The sequence below is a fragment of the Protopterus annectens genome, chromosome 2.part2 (genome assembly GCF_019279795.1).
Source record: "Protopterus annectens isolate FY-2018-M chromosome 2.part2, PAN1.0, whole genome shotgun sequence".
Classification (NCBI taxonomy): domain Eukaryota; kingdom Metazoa; phylum Chordata; order Ceratodontiformes; family Protopteridae; genus Protopterus; species Protopterus annectens.
In genome coordinates, this window is record NC_056730.1 from 839,684,665 (window position 1) to 839,707,937 (window position 23,273).

The 23,273-nt window shown below is 40.3% G+C and overlaps 1 protein-coding gene across 1 annotated transcript in view; it reads left to right on the forward strand.

The window, feature by feature from the left end:
* The window catches only part of ADGRV1 (adhesion G protein-coupled receptor V1), a 3,979,741-nt gene that overhangs the window by 1,445,326 nt on the left and 2,511,142 nt on the right, over positions 1-23,273 (forward strand). The window contains exon 55 of the mRNA XM_044064182.1: positions 19,243-19,448. Within this exon, the coding sequence (XP_043920117.1) occupies positions 19,243-19,448 (206 nt within the window). The remainder of the gene's footprint in view (positions 1-19,242; positions 19,449-23,273) is intronic.

Sequence of the window (23,273 nt, forward strand, 5' to 3'; positions counted from 1 at the left end):
GTGTCACCTATGTGTGTGCAATATGTAGACATGTGTATGCCCTGTGAGTAGCTTCTGCCCACAATGACCCACATAAAAAATATGTGGCAAACAGCAGGCCATTCTGAAGACATCTGTAAAGGTGGGGGTTATGAACACCACCTGTCCCACACTGCCATTACCTGCACTATATTCACCCTGCACATCAGACACATATTAGCATGTCCCTGCATCGATGGTATAGATAGCAGGGATGTGGCACAGGTATCATCACATGCACAGGGTAAGGTGTGGAGTTGGCAAAGGCCTAGGCTGTGCCATACAGTTGACATCATGTGTGTGTGTGTGTCTGGATGGGTGCCGGTCAGCTGGGCCATGCAGAAGAGCTGTGTGTATCTGTCAATGACCTGCATTAGACAGTGATGTGTGAATGTGTGCATGCACACAGTCAAGGCATGAGCTAGACCTACACGGGGGTATGTTGTACAGCCATGGACTGTACATGGCAGAATGTACAGTTCACCATCTCTGGCCATGAACATGGGAACTGGTTCTGACAGGAGTGGCACTGATACCACCATGCCCAAGGCCAGATGTGGTACTACTTTCTGATGGTGACTGGTGTCTACTGGGTCTGTGTCCCTCACGGGCCGGCCCAGGAACATATGACCATGGCCTGCTACATTGTGGTGTGGACAACACCCTCCCTTTAGTAGTGCTAATGGTACTGCCACTATGTGAGTGTAAGTGTGCATAGCCACGTGGGCTCTCAGCAAATGTTGTTGCTGTCCTACGTCCGTGTGTCCGACACCCTACTCCCACCACATGTTCAAGCTCAGACATTGCACATTTAAGGACTGACAATGTCTTACCCCCACTATCTATCCACTGCATCATCAAAATGATGTAAAGCATCACCAATGCTGTGGAGGGTGTCATGCATGCCTCTATGACACAGTCACCAAAGCAGTGGACAGGGGGTGACAGTGCAAAATGCCCACTTTGACCTGGACAAACTATGTGACAGTATAACACACATGGCCATTATGGATATAACACTCCCAAGTATGCATCACACCATACATTACCTTAGGGGTAGCAGAGTGATGCCCTGACATGACCCAACTATTCCACACAGGGAAATGCACCCCAAGCATTTGACCCATAAGTAGGTGTGTAACCTGTTGTTCCATGTCTGGGCCTCTGTTATGTTTGATGTGCACATCTGAGGTGCATGTAACAGTCATTAGCCTATGTTCAACCTTGTCTGCAAATGACTGCATGCTGTGTGTCATCACCGGATTACCTAGTGATGTGAACATCTACCTAGGAGGGTCTCACACAGATACATGACCATTATCAGAAACATGGCCTCAGGCTGCATGCCAAGACATGCAGTGTGAACCCCTGGGGGAGAGTGATGTCCCCACATATTATCTGAGTTTGAACAACATCCTAGGCATGCAATCAGTCATGAGGGTGCTGTGGACACAAGTCTTTGGGAACATGACATGTCAACACAATCTTGCTTCCATTGTAAGATAAACCTTCTACATGGCTCATGTCATACATAAGGGTATGTCATAACAGGACATGGAGTATAAACATCCCTGCATTCCCCCCAATGAGGACCATTAATGTGTATAATCCCCTGTTCGTCATTGACATCACACAGCACATGCAACAGATGGAGACATCGCAGATGTTCCCCACCAGGGAATACCACGGCATCAAACATCTACCACACACTGATAGGCTATAAGGCCAACCGTCTACCCAATTTCAAACATAATCATCATGGGTGACCTCAGTGTGGCATGCAAGGCACTCATGGACTCCACATTGCTGGGACTGATGCATGAGTGCAAGTCATACTCCACTCTGTAATCTCACACACAAACACACACACACACACACACACACACACACACACACACACACACACACACACACACACACACACACACCCTCAACCTGATGTGTGGCATGAAGTGGGCTTGTTGGCAGCTCAAATGTGTGTCTCACACAATCAGGCTGCAGTGGAATGGGCACCCTGCCCACATCAGGCAGGGTAGCTATTTACACCTTTGCAGGCATAGCCTGGATAACTGGATGGTTAATGGCACATACACCCTTGGGATACCACCTGTCTCCATGTTGGACGGGGGCATCAGCTGCTGCCTTGCATACCCATGGGCTAACATCTGGCCTAGGCATATGGCTGCTCAGGGCACATAGCCTAGTAATCTCATATGTTAGCAGGACTACCAGATATGGCCTGAGTGCTGTGACAGACTGTGTTGTTATGTGTCCACACCCATCACTGTCATCGATGGCTGGGTGACCCATATGGGCAGCATTACTGTACTATGTCATCCAGTCTACATCCGACAAATAGGTTAGTGGTACTACAAGTGCATGTGAACATTCCAGCAGCATCTGTATTACAAAATAACTGACAGCAGTACATATGTGGTGTAGGGTGTTCTCCAAGTAGCTGTCTGACATCTGCAGTACCCAGATGTTTGCGGAATGTATACATGTGCCTGATAGATGTAGTCCCCCTGCCAGACAAATGTGTATTTACGGACACCAGTTGGACAATATGTGATGGCTGTCCCCAGAGTTTGGGGAATGTGTCAGTGACATGGCAGACCCCTGGGAACACAGTAATGGTACATGAATATCTGGTACTGTATGCATTCCCTTACATTGTATACTCAATATGTACACACTGCTGCTGAGCCAGAGCCAGTGTCACCCCAATACTAGTACCTATAACCTGCTGTCCTGCTGCAGGGAGTTAGAAGGTATGCTAGCCATAGGTGTCAGACAATCAGCTACAGGTGCGGAGTACACAATTACCTAGCTAGAGTACATCATGAATGGTCAGAAACACCTGGACAATCTTTGAACTAAGCCTGTATGACATCACAGACTGAGAGGGGCTCACTGACAGTACATGATGTCATATTCGGGCTGTATCCACCAGTACCTACTGTAAGTATTATACAACTGACAAAATTAGCAGTCATATGTGAGCTGACCATTGCTGGGGTGATTCAGGGGGCAGAGCAATGATCTATATCACTGCAGACAAAGCCGTAAGGGATGGTTGTAGATGCTGGACAGCAGACTAACAGCAACATGTCAGTCCAGGCAATGTTGTTGAGACCTACTGTTTAACTTCTTATTTCCCATGACTGCATCTCCCAATCTGCATTCCATTACATATTTCATTCAGTGACATACCTGGTATAGTGTTGTAATTCTTTGAGAGAAGAAATCCAGTTGTAGTATCCTAGGGAATCACAGTCTGTCTTTATGAATAAAGTGTCAGACCTGTTTACCATAGGCAGCAGCTTGCCTTTTGTAGGTAATGCTCATGAACAGGTGATTGCTTGTACACCAGTATGTGACTTCCACTTGCTAATTGCATCCAGAATAGCCGGGTTGTCTTTCCATTAGCCAATAGCATGGCAACACAGTACTATAATTAAGGCCTTCATGTAGGCCTTGCCCCTTTTCCTGGCCTGTGAGGAGGACATTATTAAGGTGTGGGAGCTACAGCATCACAGAGGGTAGGTAGAAATACTGTCCACTCTTTGGATTGATGCGTTACGTCCACAGTTTTGCATGCTATGTCTGGCCATTGCTAACAGACGTTCAGATTCTGTAGCAGTGTACTGTTGAACATTGTGTGTTGGGTCAATAAGGAGACAGGCAGATGTGAGTGTCATGCATCCTTTTTATCTGAATGTACATGCTGCTACAGTTGATGCTGTTCTATCAGCTGTGTATGTTTATAGGGGGAAGACTATGACACATGTCCCTTTCACATGAGCACCCCACAACCCTTGATGTATGGATGTCGTGTGGATACTCTGTTCTAGGTGTTTGGGAGGTATGTTAGGTTTGTAGCAGGTAGCTGGACATACTGCTGCATGTGTAGTAGGCCGCAGCTGCTGCATTCTGGCCAGGAGTCAAACTAGGGATTGTGAAGATATTGGAGGACAGCAAGCTGTTACTGCCAGTGAAAGAGTGGTGTCAGCTGTTGTGTGACAGAATGGCCTGGTTGAGGGTACCCATAAAAGTCCAGGTGAAGCATGTATCTCTGGTACATATGTTACATAATAGTACCATCCAGAGAGTGTTAGGCGACATTTAGAACAGTGAGTGGCAGTGACTGCAGTGGGAGCAACCAGTTTTGCTGGACATTGCATGGTTCAGTTATTCCTATGTTGTATTGACATGCATGTAGTTGTTGTGCCACGGGCTGGGCTGTGAGCCAGGACTGTGGATGTCCAGATGTGACACATGCTAGGAATGTAACAGATAGATTATATATAATATATTAATAATAATAATAATAATAATAATAATAATAATAATAATAACATATATTATATATTAATTATATATATATATATATATATATATATTTTTTTTTTTTTTTTCATATTATATTATGATAATATATATTATATGATATATTACTAATATATTATGGCATGTGTATTTGTAAGACATATGTGCATGCATACAGTGTGTTACACATGACTGGCATGGACATGTGTGTTTAGATGGGTATGATGTGTGACACTGAGCTGTCTGTCATGGTTTGTAATCCAATATGCACTACATTGCACGTATGTCAGCACACAGAATAGGTTTTATGATAGCCCTGACATAAGTAGGGAGCACAACTGTGTTCATTCAGCAACAGTCTGTACAGTGTTCAGCTCTACCTGATATCGTAGGCCTCTGGAACATCCAGCAGCATTTATTTGTTTGTGTACTGGTTTGTTGTCTGCGTCAGAGGTCCAAGACTGTGATTTGTCCCAGTATATATAGGAGTAGTGTGTCACTGTCAATCAGGATATGTTTGTAAAAACACTACTTGTTCTCCAGAACTCAGTTGGTCTATTGGTGTAATGCACTGTGTTGTAGTTGTCAAGGTCCTGGGTGCAATATTTGGCAGTGTTGTGTTACATGCATTTAGACAAAATTTAATTCCTCAGAGCTGAGTTGGTATAGTTGTGTGTTTCTCTGACTGTAGTTCAGAAGGTCCTGAGTTCAATACTTGACAATGCTGTCTTTTTTTTTCTCCAAATGTTGCATGACTTTACTGCATGATATATTTATAAAAGTTATATTCATTTCCTGGAGCTGATTTGGCCTAATGGTGTGCTGCTCTGATTTGAGTGCCAAGAGTCCTGGGTTCATTACATGGCAGTGATGTGATGTGATGTAGTTGTGAAATGGGGGCAAGCAGGGGGAAAAACATTATGAAAGGCAGCTAGGGATGTGCAGGATGGGTGTAGGAAAAGACTGTAGCTCTCCATTGCTTGTGCAGAAGCAGCTGTGCATGATGTGGACAATATGGAATTTAGAGACTCACACCCCACAGGGAGGGGTGTGGGCAACATAAATTTGTTGATTAATTCATGGGGAAATTGATCAATGTCAGTGTATGTGAGTGTGAAATGGAGAGCTATGTATGGGACAAATTTTTTTTCTTAAGCTGAGAGTGGGATGTTGGGGAAGGGTTGTAGGTACTTTTGGGGAGGTAAGTTGGGTAGGAGAATTTGCATTTGCAGACAGACAAGACAGCGAAGACAGCAGACAGGGGTGATGTATGACACATGAGGAGGGTAAACACCTTGGATGGGGAGGATAGTTGGGAATCAGAGGACCAAGTACCCCCAGATGGAAACAGTGGAACTGAGGTCCCCACCCAAGGGAAGTTACCACTGCCCCTTCACAGCCCTGAAGGTGGCTGTGTTAGGGGCTGGATGCCAGGCTCAACCTGCCCCTTGAGGTGTGCCAGTCTGCCCTCTATCTGGTGCAGGCAGTCATGCAAATCCCGCTTGATGAGCTTGAGCACCATACCTCATAACTGGTGTCAGGGGGCCCTGTCCCCTGAGGTGGTCCTAACTAAGGGTGGTGCATGGCCGGCAGAGGAGGCAGCTCGGGGTTAGGTCCCAGAAGTGCTGCAAACCAGTTCTGTGGCAGGATGAAGCAAGACAGGTGGATCCGCTGGGATCTGCCTACACAAATGTGCTATGGTGTTGAGGTTTGTCATAGTGTATTGGTTAGTCATGAACAAAACATTTTAATGTTATTTATAAATGAATGCATGAGTGTTCCAATTAACCCAGAACAATAGAATTGAATAGAATTGCATAGCAAACGGAACACATGCATAAATGGAATAACAGTCATTATTGTAACACCATGTCAGTTACAGTTACAGCAACAGGCCTACAACAGTGGAATTTCAACAAGGTATGTTAGTATGCAATCACTGAAATATATGAACAATAATATAACACAAGTCCCAACATTAGGTTTTGAGAGCAACATACCCTTAGTATATGAATAATAATTAGTGATGCAGATAAGGGGTGGGTGAGGCAAAAACATTCCATTAACAACTGTATAGGCTACATTTTTCACAACAGTACTGCTCAGTACTCTACAGGTCTGCCCTTACTTTACATCTACCTGTGCCTTATAGCTTCTGTAGCATGTACATACCTGTTAAGCTGTTGACCTGAAATGGTATGGGCCAAGCTGTGAGAACTATAGGTATGTAACTACAGGAGACTCGTACATGTCAGGGTTACATATATGACTAACAAGGTGTACCCTGAACTGATGTTATGTGAGTGCACTGCTGGTATATTTCGACTGGAGTTATTATCTGTGTCTAAGGTTATTGGCAACAGTGATCACTAACTGTGACAGTGTGACACTTGAGAGACGTATCAGGAAGAGTGCCTGGTATATATACCTATCCTGTTGCCATTGGTAGGCATGGGGTTGGACTATTGGCACACATTCACAGACAGACCAGGCGTACACTAGTACATCTGTACACAGTTTATTAGTATACCCTTCATACAGCTAATACAAACATTTTTTACCTGTAAGCCCTGTGGAGAAAATATCTGTTAACACTACATGACTGTTTGTACAAATAGTAAGGACTAATTGCCTGTAACTATAAATACATCCTAGTACCAGTCCCTGGATTCAAACCATGGTCTGTGTGTACAAAAATGAACAACATATCTGTTTCTTATCAAACTGAGCTACTGAGCCACAGCTCATAGGTTCATAGGTTGGTACTAGGCTATCGGCCCTAAGGCCTATGCAAGCCTAGCCATAACAATTCCCTGGAAATTTCTTCCCACAAAATTTACTTCTCTAGGCCCCTGTCTAACAGTGCGACTGACATGATCCCTGGGGTGAATTTCCTATCTCCCATCCAGTCATCAAGATTCCTTTTGAAGAGGGCCAATGAGGTGCTCTGCTTGACATGTATGGGCAATCTATTCCAGAGTATGGGGAGTCTCTGGGTCAGGAACCTATCCCTCCGGCATGTTTTGTTCATTGTGATGATAAGGTTTAGATCCCTGGAGCATGTGGCTCTGAGGGATTGGGATTTCTTTAAGTGGAGCATGTCCAGCAGCTCAGGGTTTGACATGGCTTTGTGTGTTAAGCAGAGATCACCTCTGAGTAGACGATATGCCACAGAGTATAGCTGGAGTTTTTTTAGACGGTCAGCATATGGCATCTGCTTTAGGCCTCTGATTCTTTTAGTGAGGTATTTCTGTGGCCTTTCCAGCTGTTGCAGATGTCTTGTGAGGTACATACCAAATGGGGCATTATACTCTATAATGGGTCTAATGAGGGATGAGTACAGTGGGACAATGAATTCTTTTTTTTCTGGATGAAAAGCCCTTAGTGATGAGGTGTGCCACATAGAAGGATTTCCTGACTGTTGTGGCAATATGGTTATTGAAAGTGAAACCACTGTCCACTTGTGTCCCTAAGTCTCTCATCACACTTTCAATGTTTAGTGTCCTACCTCCTATGTGGTAGTTCATGGGTACATGTTTTTTTCTAAAGGGGATAACTATACATTTCTTGGCATTAAGCTTGAGCCCATGGCTCTGGCACCGGGCATCTGTTTCTGTAAGGCCCTTTTGTAGAATATCCACAACATTTGGGGATTCTTTAATGGCTCCCAGTTTGCAGTCATCTGCAGACTTTGTTAGCCAGAGTCCCTTAGTGTTGGCTTGTACTTCAGAGAAGTAGATGCCAAACAAGAGTGGTCCCAGGACTGAACCCTGAGGTACTCCACTTGTAACTTGTCTGGAGCTGGATTCGGAATCTGCTACTTTTACAGTCTGGGTTCTGTCAGTAAGCCAGTTGGCAACCCATCGAGTGATGTAGGGATTTATGCCTAGCTTAGTAAGTTTATCTATGATTCCAGAGTGGGGGATGGTGTTGAAGGCCTTGGTGAGGTCCAGATAGGCTGTGTGGACCGCCTTACCCTCGTCCACAGCTCTGGAGACTGATTCGAAGAAGTCAATCAGATTCAGGAGACAAGATCGGCCCTTCACAAACCCAAACTGGGTGGGGTCCAGTGTTTGAAGGTTGCCAATGTCTTTGTTTATAAGTTCCATGATAATGCGTTTCATGCTCTTGCAGATCAGGCTTGTCAGACTGATGGATGGTAGTTCCTGGGATCCAAGGCAAATCCTCCCTTGTAGAGCAGGATAACTGTAGCTGTGCACCACTCAGTGGGCATGAAGCCTGAGGTGAGGCTATGATTAAACAGGACACTTAGGTGGGGTGCCAGTTCATTTTGTAGTTCATGTAGTACACAGCCTGGGATGTCATCTGGTCCAATGGATGCTGTATTCTTAGCTTTGGAGAGTGCTATTTCTACCTGTGTGGCTGTGATTATTGGAATTTGGCAATCTTTTTGTATTGAGATGGGCCCTTTAGGGGGTGAGAGGGGAGTGAAGTTGGCACTAAATCGATCTGCCAGGATATTGGCAATATCCTTGGGATCAGTATATTTAATGCCATTCTGTTGTAGCTCAGAGCAGATATGAGCATTGCCATTTAGATTCTTGACATAACTATAGAATGCCTTGTGGTTGTCTTTGGAATCTTTGGCAATTTTATTTTCGTAACTAGCTTTTGAGGATTTTATGAGGGATCTCAGTTTCTTACTGAGGCTGGTGAGTGAGTTTTTTGCATCCTGGAATTTTCCACTTTTCTGCAGCAGTTTCTTCCTTCTGTTGTATAGTTTGTTTATAGCAGGGGACCACCAGATTGGCTTCCTTTTTTGGAGAAGATCATCTTGGTTCTATTTGGGATGGCACAATTCATGCACAAGTGGATGTGCACGTACAGTGCCTTAGTGTAGGATTCAGCAGTCAAACTTCCAGATCCCGTCTGCGTGGATGTTGTGAAGTTTGTCACTTCTGACTTCAGTAGCATGAAGTTGGCTTTGGAGAAGTTTTTTAAGGAGGTTTCCTTACTGGGGGGTGGGGGTGGGGTGTGGATGTCAAGGGTGATTTGCTTAAGGTCAGACCTGACCAATGAGGGGGTGACCACTGGTGTGGAGCATCTGTCTCCCATGTTGGTAATGACCGGGTCTAGGATATTGGAGCCCCTGGTGGGACAATGGATTAGTTGATCCAGGGCGTTGGAATTTATAAATTCCAAGAACCATTGGGAAAAGGAGTTGGTACCTGAGTAGTTTTCCCAATTAATGGCAGGGTAGTTGAAATCACCCAGTATTAGGGTGCTTGGTTGTATCTTAATATTTTCCAGTATGTTTAGGAAGGTGTAGTGAGAATCTTGGGGTATGGTGGCGGATATGTAGCAAGCTACAATTTGGATTGCAGTCTTATCTAGTGTTAGTTGCAGCTGGAGAATTTCAGATGCATTGTGTTGGGCAGCTAGCCTGGAGGTGTGAGTATCCTTGGTGAATATGGACACTCCTCCACCTTTAGTGTTTCGGTCTTGGTTTTGTGGCCAAAAAGTGTGGTAAGAATTGTAGCCTGGTATTGCAGGGGTGCTCTCTGAAGCCTTGAACCAGGTCTCAGTGACTGTACAGATATCAATGTTCTCCATTTTTAGGAGTGCCTCGAGAGTGTGCATTTTGAGGTTTAGACTTCTAGCATTGAGTAGCATTACCTTCAGATTTTGCATGCTTGTATCTCTTACGGTGGTGGTTTTATCCTTTGAACCTTGCCTAAAAAAGGCACTATGGGGTGGCAAGTGCTTTAGCCAGTAACCTGAATCCCAGGAGTGACAGGTGCAGACCATCTCTGGCAAAGCATCATGGTTTGTCGATCATGTCTTCCCAGGAAGACAAATACTGGATCCCCTTTGTATGACACCAGAAGCTTAGCCAATTGTTGAAGTCAATCATTTTGTCCTTATACTGTGGTATCATTCTGGGTGAAGGCAGGATGCTACTCAGGGCTAGGGTCATACCTGCCTGGGTCACATGATCCAAAAGCTCTTCCATGTCTCTTTTCATGTAGTCCAGGGAGGTACGTCTCAAGTCATTCACTCCAGCATGGACAATGACAGAGTCGTATTTGTACTTGTTGTGGAGTGACTTGAGTGCATGTGTTATGTGGCGGATCCTGGCACCCAACAGGCAGCTGACTGTAATTTTCTCCTTGTTCAGCCTGGTGAGTGGGACATCAGTGTGCCTGACTATAGAGTCACCTATGACTAAAGTGTTGGGTACATTGTCTTGCCTTAGGGGCTGTTTTTGGGTGGCACACTGGTGTTGTAAGCTATGTGTCACTTTGGTTGTGACTGGTGTTTGCTTGTGTTTCAGCTTCGGAGGTCCTTGTTGCTTGGGCAGGTTAATGTTAAGGGCCTCCGCATATGTGGGTTTAGTGTTGCTATGTGTGGGTGGTGATGGTGTGGGTTTTGAAGGACTATGAGTTGCTAGAGGTGTAATGCAGGTGTTAGCCTTCTCCTCTTGACTGTCTAGCACAATCTTGACGGGAGAGAGCTTTGCTTCCAGTTTGGCTATGTAAGTGCATCTCTCGCAGGTTGTAGTCTTGGGTGGTAGGAGGAAAGGATTGTCTGTGTACATGAGGCAGTTGCTGCATTGCCCCAGTATGCCCAGACTCACCATGTGGAAAGGAGAAATCACCGGAAGCTGACCCTTGGAAATGCCTGTTTAGGTGCTTTTTTGTAAAGTTTAAGAGCTGTTTTCCCTTACCTTTGCAAGGTACTTTGCAACTGTAGGCTGTTTAGTGCCTATTATTTATTTCTCCTTATTGACAAAGAGAACTGAGTGCTTGTATCATTTTCAGGCTTCCTAGTGCTTTTCAGCAGGTTCTAGAGCAAGTGCTAGTCACAGGGGTTCAGATTTTAGTGCTACTACTGAGAAACCAGCTAGTTTTAAGGGAAAATTTGAAGAGCCGACTTTCTGGCACCTGGAATAGTTTAACTCTAACCTCGTAGTGCTGCACGATGTGAAAAATGTGCAAACACATGAGTTTTTCAGCCAGAAAGTTGAAAGGGATAGACATCAGCCCAAAAAGGCTAATAAAATTACAATTTCAGAGCTGGAAACCACTCCTCTAGTGTTAGATAGGCAGTACAATGCTCACCAGTCCCACTGGTAAGCAGTAGGACTTCCCTCTACCACAGCAAGGTCTGGATAGCTCTGAGCACAGAAAATAAAGTCCTGAGACAAGCAAAGCCTGGGATATGGACTGGCTAGAAAATGTGGGAAATGAGCAAACAAGATAGTATATATATATATATATATATATATATATATATATATATATATATATATATATATTTGTTGAAACAGGGTAAACAATGCAATAATACAGTAAATAAACACAGAAAAGGCTAACACACTTGAGTGTGTAGTCCTAAACAGTAAATGCCATTAAAACTCTACAAAATTAGCAATTTAAAACTTTTTAAAAGAAACAAGGCAAGTGCACAACTTTAAAATGATTTAAGAGGCAGTAACACAGCAGAATAAATATCTAGTCTACATATACAGAGAAGTCTATATAAACAGAAAAGCAGCTAAAACACACAAACATTTCAGATGCAGTACAACCTAGAGCACTTGAGTTGTAGCAATATTAAGGCAATTACAGTTATAATAAATGCTCTAAAATATACTCTATATTTACAAAATGTTTGAGAAGCACAGTCAGAACATAAGGAAATTCAGGCAAAAGCATTTTTTTTTTTTGAAAGGGAAAAAGGAGAAACAGAAGGCCTTATCAAATGTTCTCTCTGTATTAGGTAGAATGAGCTAATGACACTAGACTGGGAGGAGTGTCCCAGATCAGATCTACAGTAGGGGTGGGCAACTGCAAAGCCACCACGTATAACAGCAAGGCACCAACAGGGCGGGCGGGGATAAACTACAAAGCACTACAGAAAGCCACAAAATGAAAGTTTTTAAAGAGATAAAAGATTTATAAAGATACAGAATGCTTTTAACTGCAAACAAATCAGTTACCCATGCAGATTACAATAAAAGTGCTATATATAAATTGCTAGAAACAATAAACTGTATAAATAATCGAAAAAAAAACAGGATACTTATATCTCTCAGGTAAGAGTTGGAGTCAACACCTCTCATCCACTCTGCTCAGTGTGTATAGACCTGCCACTTTTTGATTGATTTGTGCCTAAAAGTCACTTGGGTACAAAGTCTGGCTTGGTAATATCAGTAGAGTGTCACAGAAGACTGCATTGACAGTTGAACATACATGCATGAGATTCATGCATGACAGAGATATTTGGTGAACTGTGTATTAATACTTTGCATGCAGGTGCACACATGTAACCCCTAGTGGATGTGAATATGTGTGATCTGTACAGACCATAGCAGGGTGCTGGGTTGCATATCTGACCCATATACATTTGCACATCTTATATTTGCAGTCTCCACCTATTACAGTCTCATACTTGCCTGCATCAGTGTACCTACATTCAGGAATACGTATAGCTGAAATGCAAAAGGTTAACACAATACAACCTTGAAGGGAACACACTATAATACATTACACATTATTATTCAAAGTTCAGATCTTAGTGCAGAACATATATTAAATTGCATTGTATCTTCTTTTACAGCTCCACATCTGCACTTTAGCATAACAGTTCTTTATTAGCCAAACTTCACTCAATTCATGGTGTCATAGCCATATTTGCTGTGGAGCACCTGTACAACTGTATTTCTTCAACAACAGACCAGAAGAAACACAACAGTTGCTGGAAATAACTTTATTGAGGGTGACATGACACAGTGGTTTATTACATTCAAACTTCTGACTTCAGTTGTACTGCATATCCTGTAGATGATGAATGAATGTCATTTATTACCTTCACAGTTTCAATCACGTTGCACTTTATTACAAGATCCATAGTATTAATAGAGTATATACTTATGTCGTTCCTACACAATATTACTACAGTATTAACTTTCTTTCATCAATAGAAGCTTGTTTGATGCCGTCATCTGTATTGCACATTACCTGGCATTACTCACTTATATCAATGTGGGTCTAAGAACACATTTATTGCAGTACACTCAGAACACACTATACCTACTGGCAGTAAACAATATACTATTTCTTATTTATTGTATTATATATTGCAAGATAGATCTGTACTCACCACACTGTCAGCACATCCTTGCTATGTGCCCAGCATTGGCCTCTAAGTTGTCAGTTCTCTCCTCTGCAGCTGTAATGGGAAAACACACCATTATGCATACCTGTCTATCACATATTAATGCTAGAATTTAGTAAAGTAATGATTTGTATACGTACAAACTGCTGGGCCATTCCCTCCCCGAGCATCTTGGATACATTGGCCAACAGTGCCCTCTTCCTCCCCTTCAGGTTGTCATAATGATGATGCACCTGCACACCAGTGCGGAGGATTCCATTGGCATTGGTGAGTCATGTGCCAGATGGTTTCAGGCCTCAGACTTGTATTTGGAGCCCTGGTACTGGCCCTGCAGCAGTCTGTCATCATGGTGTTCAAGGAGCCCACTCATGACCCAGGATTCCATCATGCTCCAGCTCTGTGCCTGAAAGTGTGCTTCCTCTCCAGCTCCTAATATAGTTCCTGCATGGGTCAAACTCTAACAGTTTCTGGCTGCATTTCCACCTGCACAGCTTAAATAAGGGTATTTCCCACCCTTTGCCACCATTGGACCATTTTTAAAAATGCTAAGCACAGCTCAACAGTATGCAAACCCGCTAAGCTTAGTTGAGCAGTGCTTAAAGTGGCAAATGCTTACCAATGTTTAGTGGTGTGCAAATCTGCTTAGCTCACTTGAGGACTGCTTAGAATGGGGCTGATTAGCAATGCTCAAACTGGCTAAGTGGAGCTAAGCATTGCTAAGTATTGCTCAGACAGGTCCTGTTTAAGCATTGCTTAGTCTTGGCTTAGCAGTTCCTACCAAGATTTAGCTAAGGGCAAACAAGATTTCTACTTGATAACATAAATATATATTAAGATTAATTACTCATTATTGATACTTTATTATTATGTGTTTGTATTTTACTTTAATTACAATACCTTGGTGTGTGACTGAACTGTATTGGACACTTGTGTTTAACTGGAGCTTTTCATCTCATATCTCCACTGACACTGGGATTCTGGACCAGCTGCACTAACCTGGTTGACGAATATCAATAACTAGGGCAAAAAAAAAAAAAATAGAAATAGAAATAGAAATGCTTTGTGATGTAAAAGCTAAATGGCCTTTCTTGATATTCAAACCATGCACCTACTGCCAATGAAACCATAACACTAATGATTCAGCTAACTTGGCTGCGACAATTTCAGCTATACATTTTTATATAGCTTTTCGTTACATTTAAGCACTGCTGAGCAAAGTGCCGCGCCACACAAACATGCGTAGCTATGCTTAAATTTGAAAAAAAAAAAAAAAGAAAAAACCCCCAAAAAATAAACATAAAAGGAAAAATCACACTGGGACATTTAATTTATGTGTCATACAGCACTCTGACAGTATAAGAGTTGTGGTACAGACATTGTAACAGAACCCCTGTGTGACACAAATAAAAAAAAATCATACGTTTCTGAGGATACTTTCTTTAATCTTTAAGTGTCCTACCGCACTTTGACAGTGCAGAGGGTGTGTTACAGAGACTGTTACAAACCCCTTGTGGGAAATACATAAATAAATATATAAATAAGTGTCTGAATACACTTTCTTTCATGTTTTAGTGCTCTATGGCACTTTCACAGAGCAGGGGGTATGTTACACATCTGTGAGCACTGTAACACACACTCCTAGCACTGATTCAGTAACTGTGTACATGGCTCTCCCACAGTAAAGAGCCTTCATTAATATACAAGGCATGCTGCCAAAGGGGAGCTGCAGACATGACCACCATACACTCTGTGCAGGAATTACACTATTCCTACATGGAGTTTATCTTTTTTCTCATTTTTTCCATATAAATTTTATTATCCCACTACATAATTCCTTATAATTTAAACCTTCATTCAACCATTCATTAAACATACATAATAAGTACTTTTTCTGCCATTCTTCAACATTTTTACTCATTTCAAATCCAAATCCATCTGGACCAGCTGCAAATTCTATATTTAACTGTAAACGCAGTTTCTAATTCATATAAGATAATCACTTTTTAAAATGATTTTTTTATTTGTTTGGAGAATATTCTTTTTACTTCTCATGCTCTTGTACCATTTCTCTTTTTTTTACTAAATATTTGTTCCATTTAACTTACACTAACTCTTATAATCTGTTGTTGTATTTTTCTTTAAATTACATTTTTTATCTTTCATTTATCTCATCACACTATTATCTTCCTTCACTATTTTGTTTAAATATGGTGATAGCACTCCGTTTTACCCTGTAAAATTGTCTTTGTTCATATAATAATTCCTTACATTTATCCTGATTTCTCTTTTTCATAATATGCTCTGTTATTATTCACTAAATTATCTAACACATCTCTAAATGTTTTAACAGGTCTACTTAATTTAATTGAAAACACACATCATTGAAACTCATTTCATGGAAAACTAATTTTACTGAAAATCAGTTGCTTGAGCACAATTCACTGAAAACTCACTTCACTGAAAACTCATTTGACTGAAACTCATTTAGTTGAAAGGCATATGCCCTGTTCCCCACTGTAGCACAATCCTGGAGTTAGTATATATAGTAAGGGGGGTGGCACTTTGGGGGTGTGGAGCACATAGCCCCCCAAATAGTTTGGTTATATATTATCTTTTGGAAAGAGTTACTCATTCAATTCATAAATATCCATGTCTATGGTTTCCAACGTTTAAAATATCCCCTCACCCCCCCAGTGTGGGGGGCTGTGTGCCCACCACACCCCCCTTACTATAGATACTAACTCCAGGGTTGCATTACAGTGGGGAACAGGGCAAATACCTTTCAACAAAATGAGTTTCAGTCAAATAAGTTTTCAGTGAAGTGAGCATTCAATGAATTGCGCTCAGCCAACTGATTTTCACTGAAATGAGTTTTCAGTGAAATGAGTTTCAGTGAAGTGTCTTTTCAGTGAAACAAAGTAGACCCATTTTAACATATTCCTGCATTTCTTTCTTTCTTACTTTACTCTGTCAATGTGGATAACTCCCTTTATATTTTCTTTTAAAAGTAATCCACTATTCAGACCAACTATCATAGAATGATTTCAAAGTAATATGATCATTACAAAACTGAATAATTACTTTCTTTCATTCTTTTTTCCATTCCTTTTCACGTATTCTTTTTATACCCTTTCTGATTTCTATATAATCTTTGTTGATATAAAAACTGTTATAATAGTTTTTTCTTTCATTATGCATATTCCTTCTGATACTATAAAATATAAAGCACCTCTTATATACATCTGTTTTCTATTTCGTATAATCAGTTTTCCCATTTCATGATTTCCTCCATTTTTTACATATTTTCTTCTTTTCTTTTTACTCCTCCTTAAATTACAATTAAAATATAATGTAATTATAATATGCATATTTACATGCTAGTCACATATGCATATATACTATAATTCTATAAACTTTTCCTTGCCATCTTATATCGACAATTGTTAATCTTCCCATTTTAGCTAATATGACATCTAGAATTTTCATGACTCTTCTATATAATACTGCTAATCCTGAACATTGTTTGTTCCCCATGTTCCTTATCATCTCTCCATTGCAAATGTTTTATGTCTGCAATCTTTCTTCAAATGTCATAATTCTTATATCCTCCAGTATAATAATATCAGCATCACATTTGCCGCACCATTCTAAAATCATTACCCTTCTTATTATGTTTTTGTACTGTTTATGTTAACTGAAATAATCCTTAAATTATCCCTTTCTCTCTTTCTTAATTTTAAGGATATCATTTTCTTCATATACTATTTTCTTTAAATGTATATTGTTTTCCAGTTCCTTTTTTCTTTTCTTTTAATGCCTTTACATTTCCTTTTTCTATCTTTTACCAGAATTACCACAAGCTACCTCATAGACTACATATACTCACACAAGTGTTTGATACACCCCAACATCAATCATCTTCAATTGACTACCTGGATGACAGGGTCTTAATTCTTTTTAGTCACTTATGTACTGAGGATGTGTAGCAGGTACTAACGGAGGCAAGAAAGCCTGCTACTAGGAAATTATATGGAAAAAGTTTGCTAGTTTGTGCCTCCAACATAACCAAGAGCCCCATTCAGGGCTAGTTGTTCTCTGTTTTGTAATTTTTGTGTGAGTTACTATCCTATGGCCTTCTTATTTCTCTATCCAAGATCATTTATCAGCTATTTCAGCATGTCTGCCCATGGATCCTCCTCTTTCAATACAATCTCATGCACTTTAAAGGGGTTTTGCATAAGAGGCCTCCAAAAAACTGGTGGCACTTCTTGGGATCTTAATTTTGCATTAGAAATACTAACTCTTGTTACATTTGAACCAGCTTATCTGTTTGACTTGAGGTGCTTAACATGGAAAACAGTTTTACTGATTGCTATATACTTTGCAAGAAGTGTATCTGAGTTGCAAGCTTTAATGGTGAGTTAACCCTATTTAATTTTTCATAGGGACAGGGTCTTTTCTTTGAGAACTAATCCTTCTTTTTTGTCTAAAGTGGTATCCAAGTTTACTTTAAACCAAGCCATTCATGTCCCATTTCTTTCCTGAAGCTAAAAGTGAAGGAGAAAGGATACTGTATACCTTGGATGTCCACAGACAACTCGGGTACTATCCTGACACAATTAAGTCATTATGATCTTCAAACGAATTGTTCAGTTCTTGTGAAGGTAGGAAGAAGGGACAACCTGTATCAAAACACACTCTTTTCAAATGCTTGTCTAAGGCTATTAACTTTTATTATACTCACCATAACAAAACTATTGCAGGCAGGGGCAAGGCCCACTCTACCAGAGCCTTGGCTTCATCTATGGCATTTTGGAAAGGGTTGGATTCTAGAAGTATTCTATAAACTGCTACTTGGTCCTCTGGACATACTTTACAAAGCACTATATGCAATTCCTTCTCTATGTCCAGATAGAGCTTTGCTAGAACCATTCTCCAAGGGCTCCTAAACTCTTCTCTTTCCACCCCACAAATGTAGTAATCTACCCATATAGCTAAGGTTACTGCATCAGTGATCAATATGGATGATGAACATAGTACAGCTGTGTAAGCTGAACGTACCATAACAGTAGATGTTCAAATGATCACTGATGAAGTAGCTGCTCCCTCCCTCCATTCCCCTTATTTTTTGGTGTGTTTTTTTTTTTTTACATCAGGAGTGAACATTAATGTTTTGTTGTTCCTAGCATTGCCCTTTCACATGTCAGCCTGTCAAGAAAACTCTGAAGGGCTTCACAACAAAACTTGTCTTTTAGTCAGCTTAGCTAAAGCTTCTTGACAGTTTGGGTGTATGGAAGGTGCCCTGAAGTTCTGAAAACTGGATGGCTGTTATATCCTTGGCAGGATATAACTTGTATAGCTATGGCTATTGCGGCATTGATTATTTGAACATCCACTGCTATGATAAACTCAACTTCTACAACTGTACTTTCTCCTGTCCTTCTTCCTCAGGTGTGGTTCAGTCAAAGAAGAAGAGCTCTGTGCTATTTAGTAGCTTTCAGTGAAAGAGTGTTAGGCAACCATGTTATAAAAATCTTTTTATGGTCATTTGAAACACATGGGAAAAACAGCATGCAAAAATGAATAATAGGAACATATATTGATACTGCATAGTTATATGTACATATTAGATGTGATCTTTTAAGCATAATGCAGAATCAATAAATAAAGTAATGCAATAAATTGAATATACAGATATACATGTTTTAATCTTTTATAATATTGTACTTCTATGCTTTGTTTTCACCTTAACAGGAATAACTGCCCTCAACGTATCTTTAAGAATTGTGCGGGAACAGGGATTTGTTGGTGATGTTGCAGTCTACTTCACAGTCAAACCTAATCTGACTATGCAGTCATCTAGTCAAGCCATGGAGAATATGGACTACATGACAAGAACAGATGCAGTAATCATAAAGGAGAACACTGCTGGTACAAATGTGACAGTTGCAATTTTGCCTGTAAGTTTTTAATAATATAGATATTCAGAAAATATGTTGTTACTGAGACACACTTTTATATTCAGTACAATTTTTCAAAAATTAATCTTGATCAATTTATGATGCAAGACATACACTGATGTTTAATCAGCTTTGGGCTACAATTACAAAGAACATGTCATGTAAGTGTTCTTGCCTTTAGCACTAAACCGCAAGAAGTAGGATTTATATTGTAGCTGTTTTTATTTTTTCCTCTTAATTAACAGAGTCTGTACACCAAAAGATACATCACAACATACTCCCTATGAAATACATAAATCAAATTATAGATGCATATCAATACAAACAACTCTATGTTATGCATTGCTAAGCCAGTTCTACTGAAACATAATCAGCAAAAGAAGACTGAATGGCATGGATTTACATTAAGTTTTCAGTCTCCAAGGCACGTCTAAATGTACACTTATGCACTTTCTAAAGAGGGGTCATTCTTACCCAGTAGGTTAAGGAATTCCAGATACAGGGCACTGCAAATACATTAACACTGGGACGTCTGTCATTTCTTTACCAGTTAATTGCAGGGACCGGTACAGTTGCAGAAGTGTGGGATAGGAGCCCTTTCAGTTAAACACATTCCCTAATTATGAAAGACATCTTTAACATTTCTTCCTTAAGGGTGTTTTTCTTGAAGTCAATACAAATACCATGAGAAATGTGACAAAGTTTTTGAAGGTCCAGTTGATAACTTATTCATAATGTTGCAAAAACAGAAGTGGGTTCAGTAGCTAGAACAAGAAGGACAATCATTCACAACGTACATGCCGTTATGGATTCTTTATAAGAAGGGTAAGTCAGATAAGGCTAACGAATTCCAGTGAATGGCTAAACAAAGTAATAATGAAGGAAGGACCCTGGAGAAAGTCTACCTACATTTAATAACAAACAAATGTGACCACTATAATAGACTATTATTAAGGCTTTAATAATAATATAGCCAAACAATATCAGATGGAAATTATGGGGTTTACTTGCTTATTTAAGAATATTTGATAATCTAATAATGATGAGCATCTGGTCTTAAATCATTCAGTGGAAGATTCAAGTGTAATTGGCAAAGTGCAATCTCTGTGACATAGCTCAGGCTATGACCCTGACAACCCAAATTCAGTAAGGGGCCTGAGTGCTGGAGGTACTAGTAGGGGGGAGTGGAATAATGAGTGCAGTGTTTGCTCAGTGATGTCTGGGGGACAGTTGAGGGGTGTCTTCCTGTTGTGGGGATTCCTTATAGAATCCATGGCAGAGACTAGGGATCAACAGAGTCACATTGCCTTTCAGGAAGCCCAGGGATATTGATATAAATACTAATAATATCATTCTGGAAAATTCCACTTATCACCAACAACAAACACATACTAGTATAATACATTATTTTTTGTGTAAGACCAATTACCTCTAAAATTCTAGTAATGAAATGCAACTTCATTCATTGTGTGGCATATAAAAATAAATTTATATCTCAAATGTGCTGTGTTAGGAAAGAAAAGAACACAGTCATGGCCTGTGATTGCAAGCCATACATGAGAACATAGAGGCTTTATAACCCAATGTCTGTTGCGGATAGGCACTGAAACTTGAAACTTTCTATTTCTCCTGTGATTTTGATAAGCTTGCAATAAACAAACCTTACTAATACCCAGTTTGTGCACCCATATCACAGTAAAATGTATATATGTTACATGGTATGTATGAGTGAGTGCGTGTGTGTGTGTGTGTGTGTGTGTGTGTGTGTGTGTGTGTGTGTGTGTGTGTGTGTGTGTGTGTGTGTGTGTGTGTGTTTGTGTTTATATGCATGTATGTATGTCATGCAGATGAACAGTGAATGAAATATATTTATCAAGCTAAAACCCCCAGTCCTCACACTCATGCTTGGGATATGCTCATACCTGTCAACCTCTTAGTGCAAGAAATCTTGACAAAGCCAAAAATAATGTTCGGCCAAAGGCCCAGAAATAAGGACAGATTTTAAATATCACCCGTATAAACTTAAAAAGTTGCTAGAATAATAGGTTTTGCATTAGCATGCATTTTCTGAAGGATATGTAGTCTGAAACCCAAAAGTTTATCATTATTTAATCCGCAATGGCTTGTCAGAAAACTACAAATTTTATGAGGAACAAACCAAAAATACAAGGCAAAAATCTGGACAGTTGAGAGATATGGATATGTTAATCTACCACCATATTTTATATTGCAGCTGTTAGGTCAAATTCAGAAGAAATGGAACAGAGACATGTTACAAAGCCATTCAGTATTGAATTTAAACCTGCTTTTGAGGCAGTGTATTTGTTTAAGTGCTCTAAATGAAAAGTATCAGGAAAAAGGAAAGGAGGTGCTCCTTTGATATTTAAGAGATAAATATTTTACATCTGCATTAACAGACAATGCATTTTCATTAAACCTTTTGCAAAATAAAGTGCCTTATCAGTACTGAAAACATGAACTGCTTTGGATTCAGTCAGCAATTTGATAGGCACTGCTGAGTCTTAAAACCACCGACCATTTCTAACAAATTGCCTTTACCTGTTAAACACATCCTAATGTGTTATATGTCATTTTTGCTAAAAATATATAATATTTAAGAATAAGTTAAAAAATTTATAACAGGTATAAACTTACTTCTTGCATGAATCATCTGCCATTCCACCACTGGCCTTACATATAATCCCACATCAGGGATTCACTGCCCCCCCTTTACTCGTCAGTAACATACATTTCCTGTAAATCCCGAGGGTTTCTTATCCCATATAAAATTCATAAGTAGCCTCTGTATTGTTTTCCTACTCATTCCTTCCTAGCCATTTGTAGGAGGTGCCTAATAAGAAGAAGAATCTTTGGGAGCAAAATCATTTTAACTGCATGCATTCTATGTAAGAACAGTAGCTTTAATTTTAACCATTCAAACACCTTATCCTTTAATCCTGCACCAAGTTTCTTACAGTTGTTTTTTATCATACCACTGGAGGGGAACACCGTACTGATGCCGATATAAGCTGTTTCTGTAACCACTTTTAGTCCTTGAATCAGATTCTCTCATTCTTTAAACTCCAATCATCTCTGAACTCCAAACATGCTTTGTTTAGGGGAAAAAATCACTGTTTTATCCTGAGTCAGTCAACCCTGATAGAGTAGCAAACTGCCAAAGCAGCTCTATAAGCTTAAGGATAGCTCTATATGGGTGTCATAGCCAAATTACCATGTGATCTGCAAACTTAAAAGAGATATTAGCTTGTCACTAATTTTCTTGTGGTGTCTGGAGCTGATTGAATGTTGAGCTTGGATGGCTGCACAGCTTGGTGCTGTTTTCGATTGGCTGCAGAACGTGTTACTCTATGCCATGATATTGAACGTGTCACTACAACCAGAGAGGACCATTACAGTGAATCCTTTCCAATGAATAAGATGGCCCAACACTACCAATGACATCTAATAACATCCACACTAAACTGACTTACAGTGAGGCTTTTAAATATTCACCACCAAAGTTTCCTAGGAATAAGAAGACTAGATCTCAGCAGATACCCGCCTTCATATCAGCGCCACACTCACATATAATAAATGGTCACCAGGAGGTAAACTGCAAACGATCTAATACCTCACATTCCATGAGTAAAAACAGCAAAGTCTTTAAAATCAGTGACACTGTTTTTGGGGACACTGACCCCACACTCACAAAAATGGACAAAGATAAGGTTACAGTTTGTTGTCTTTCTGGTGCTAGGATTGATGACATCACAAGGATTCTAAAATCCCTCTTGCCAGGCAAATATAATGACATAATGGATATCA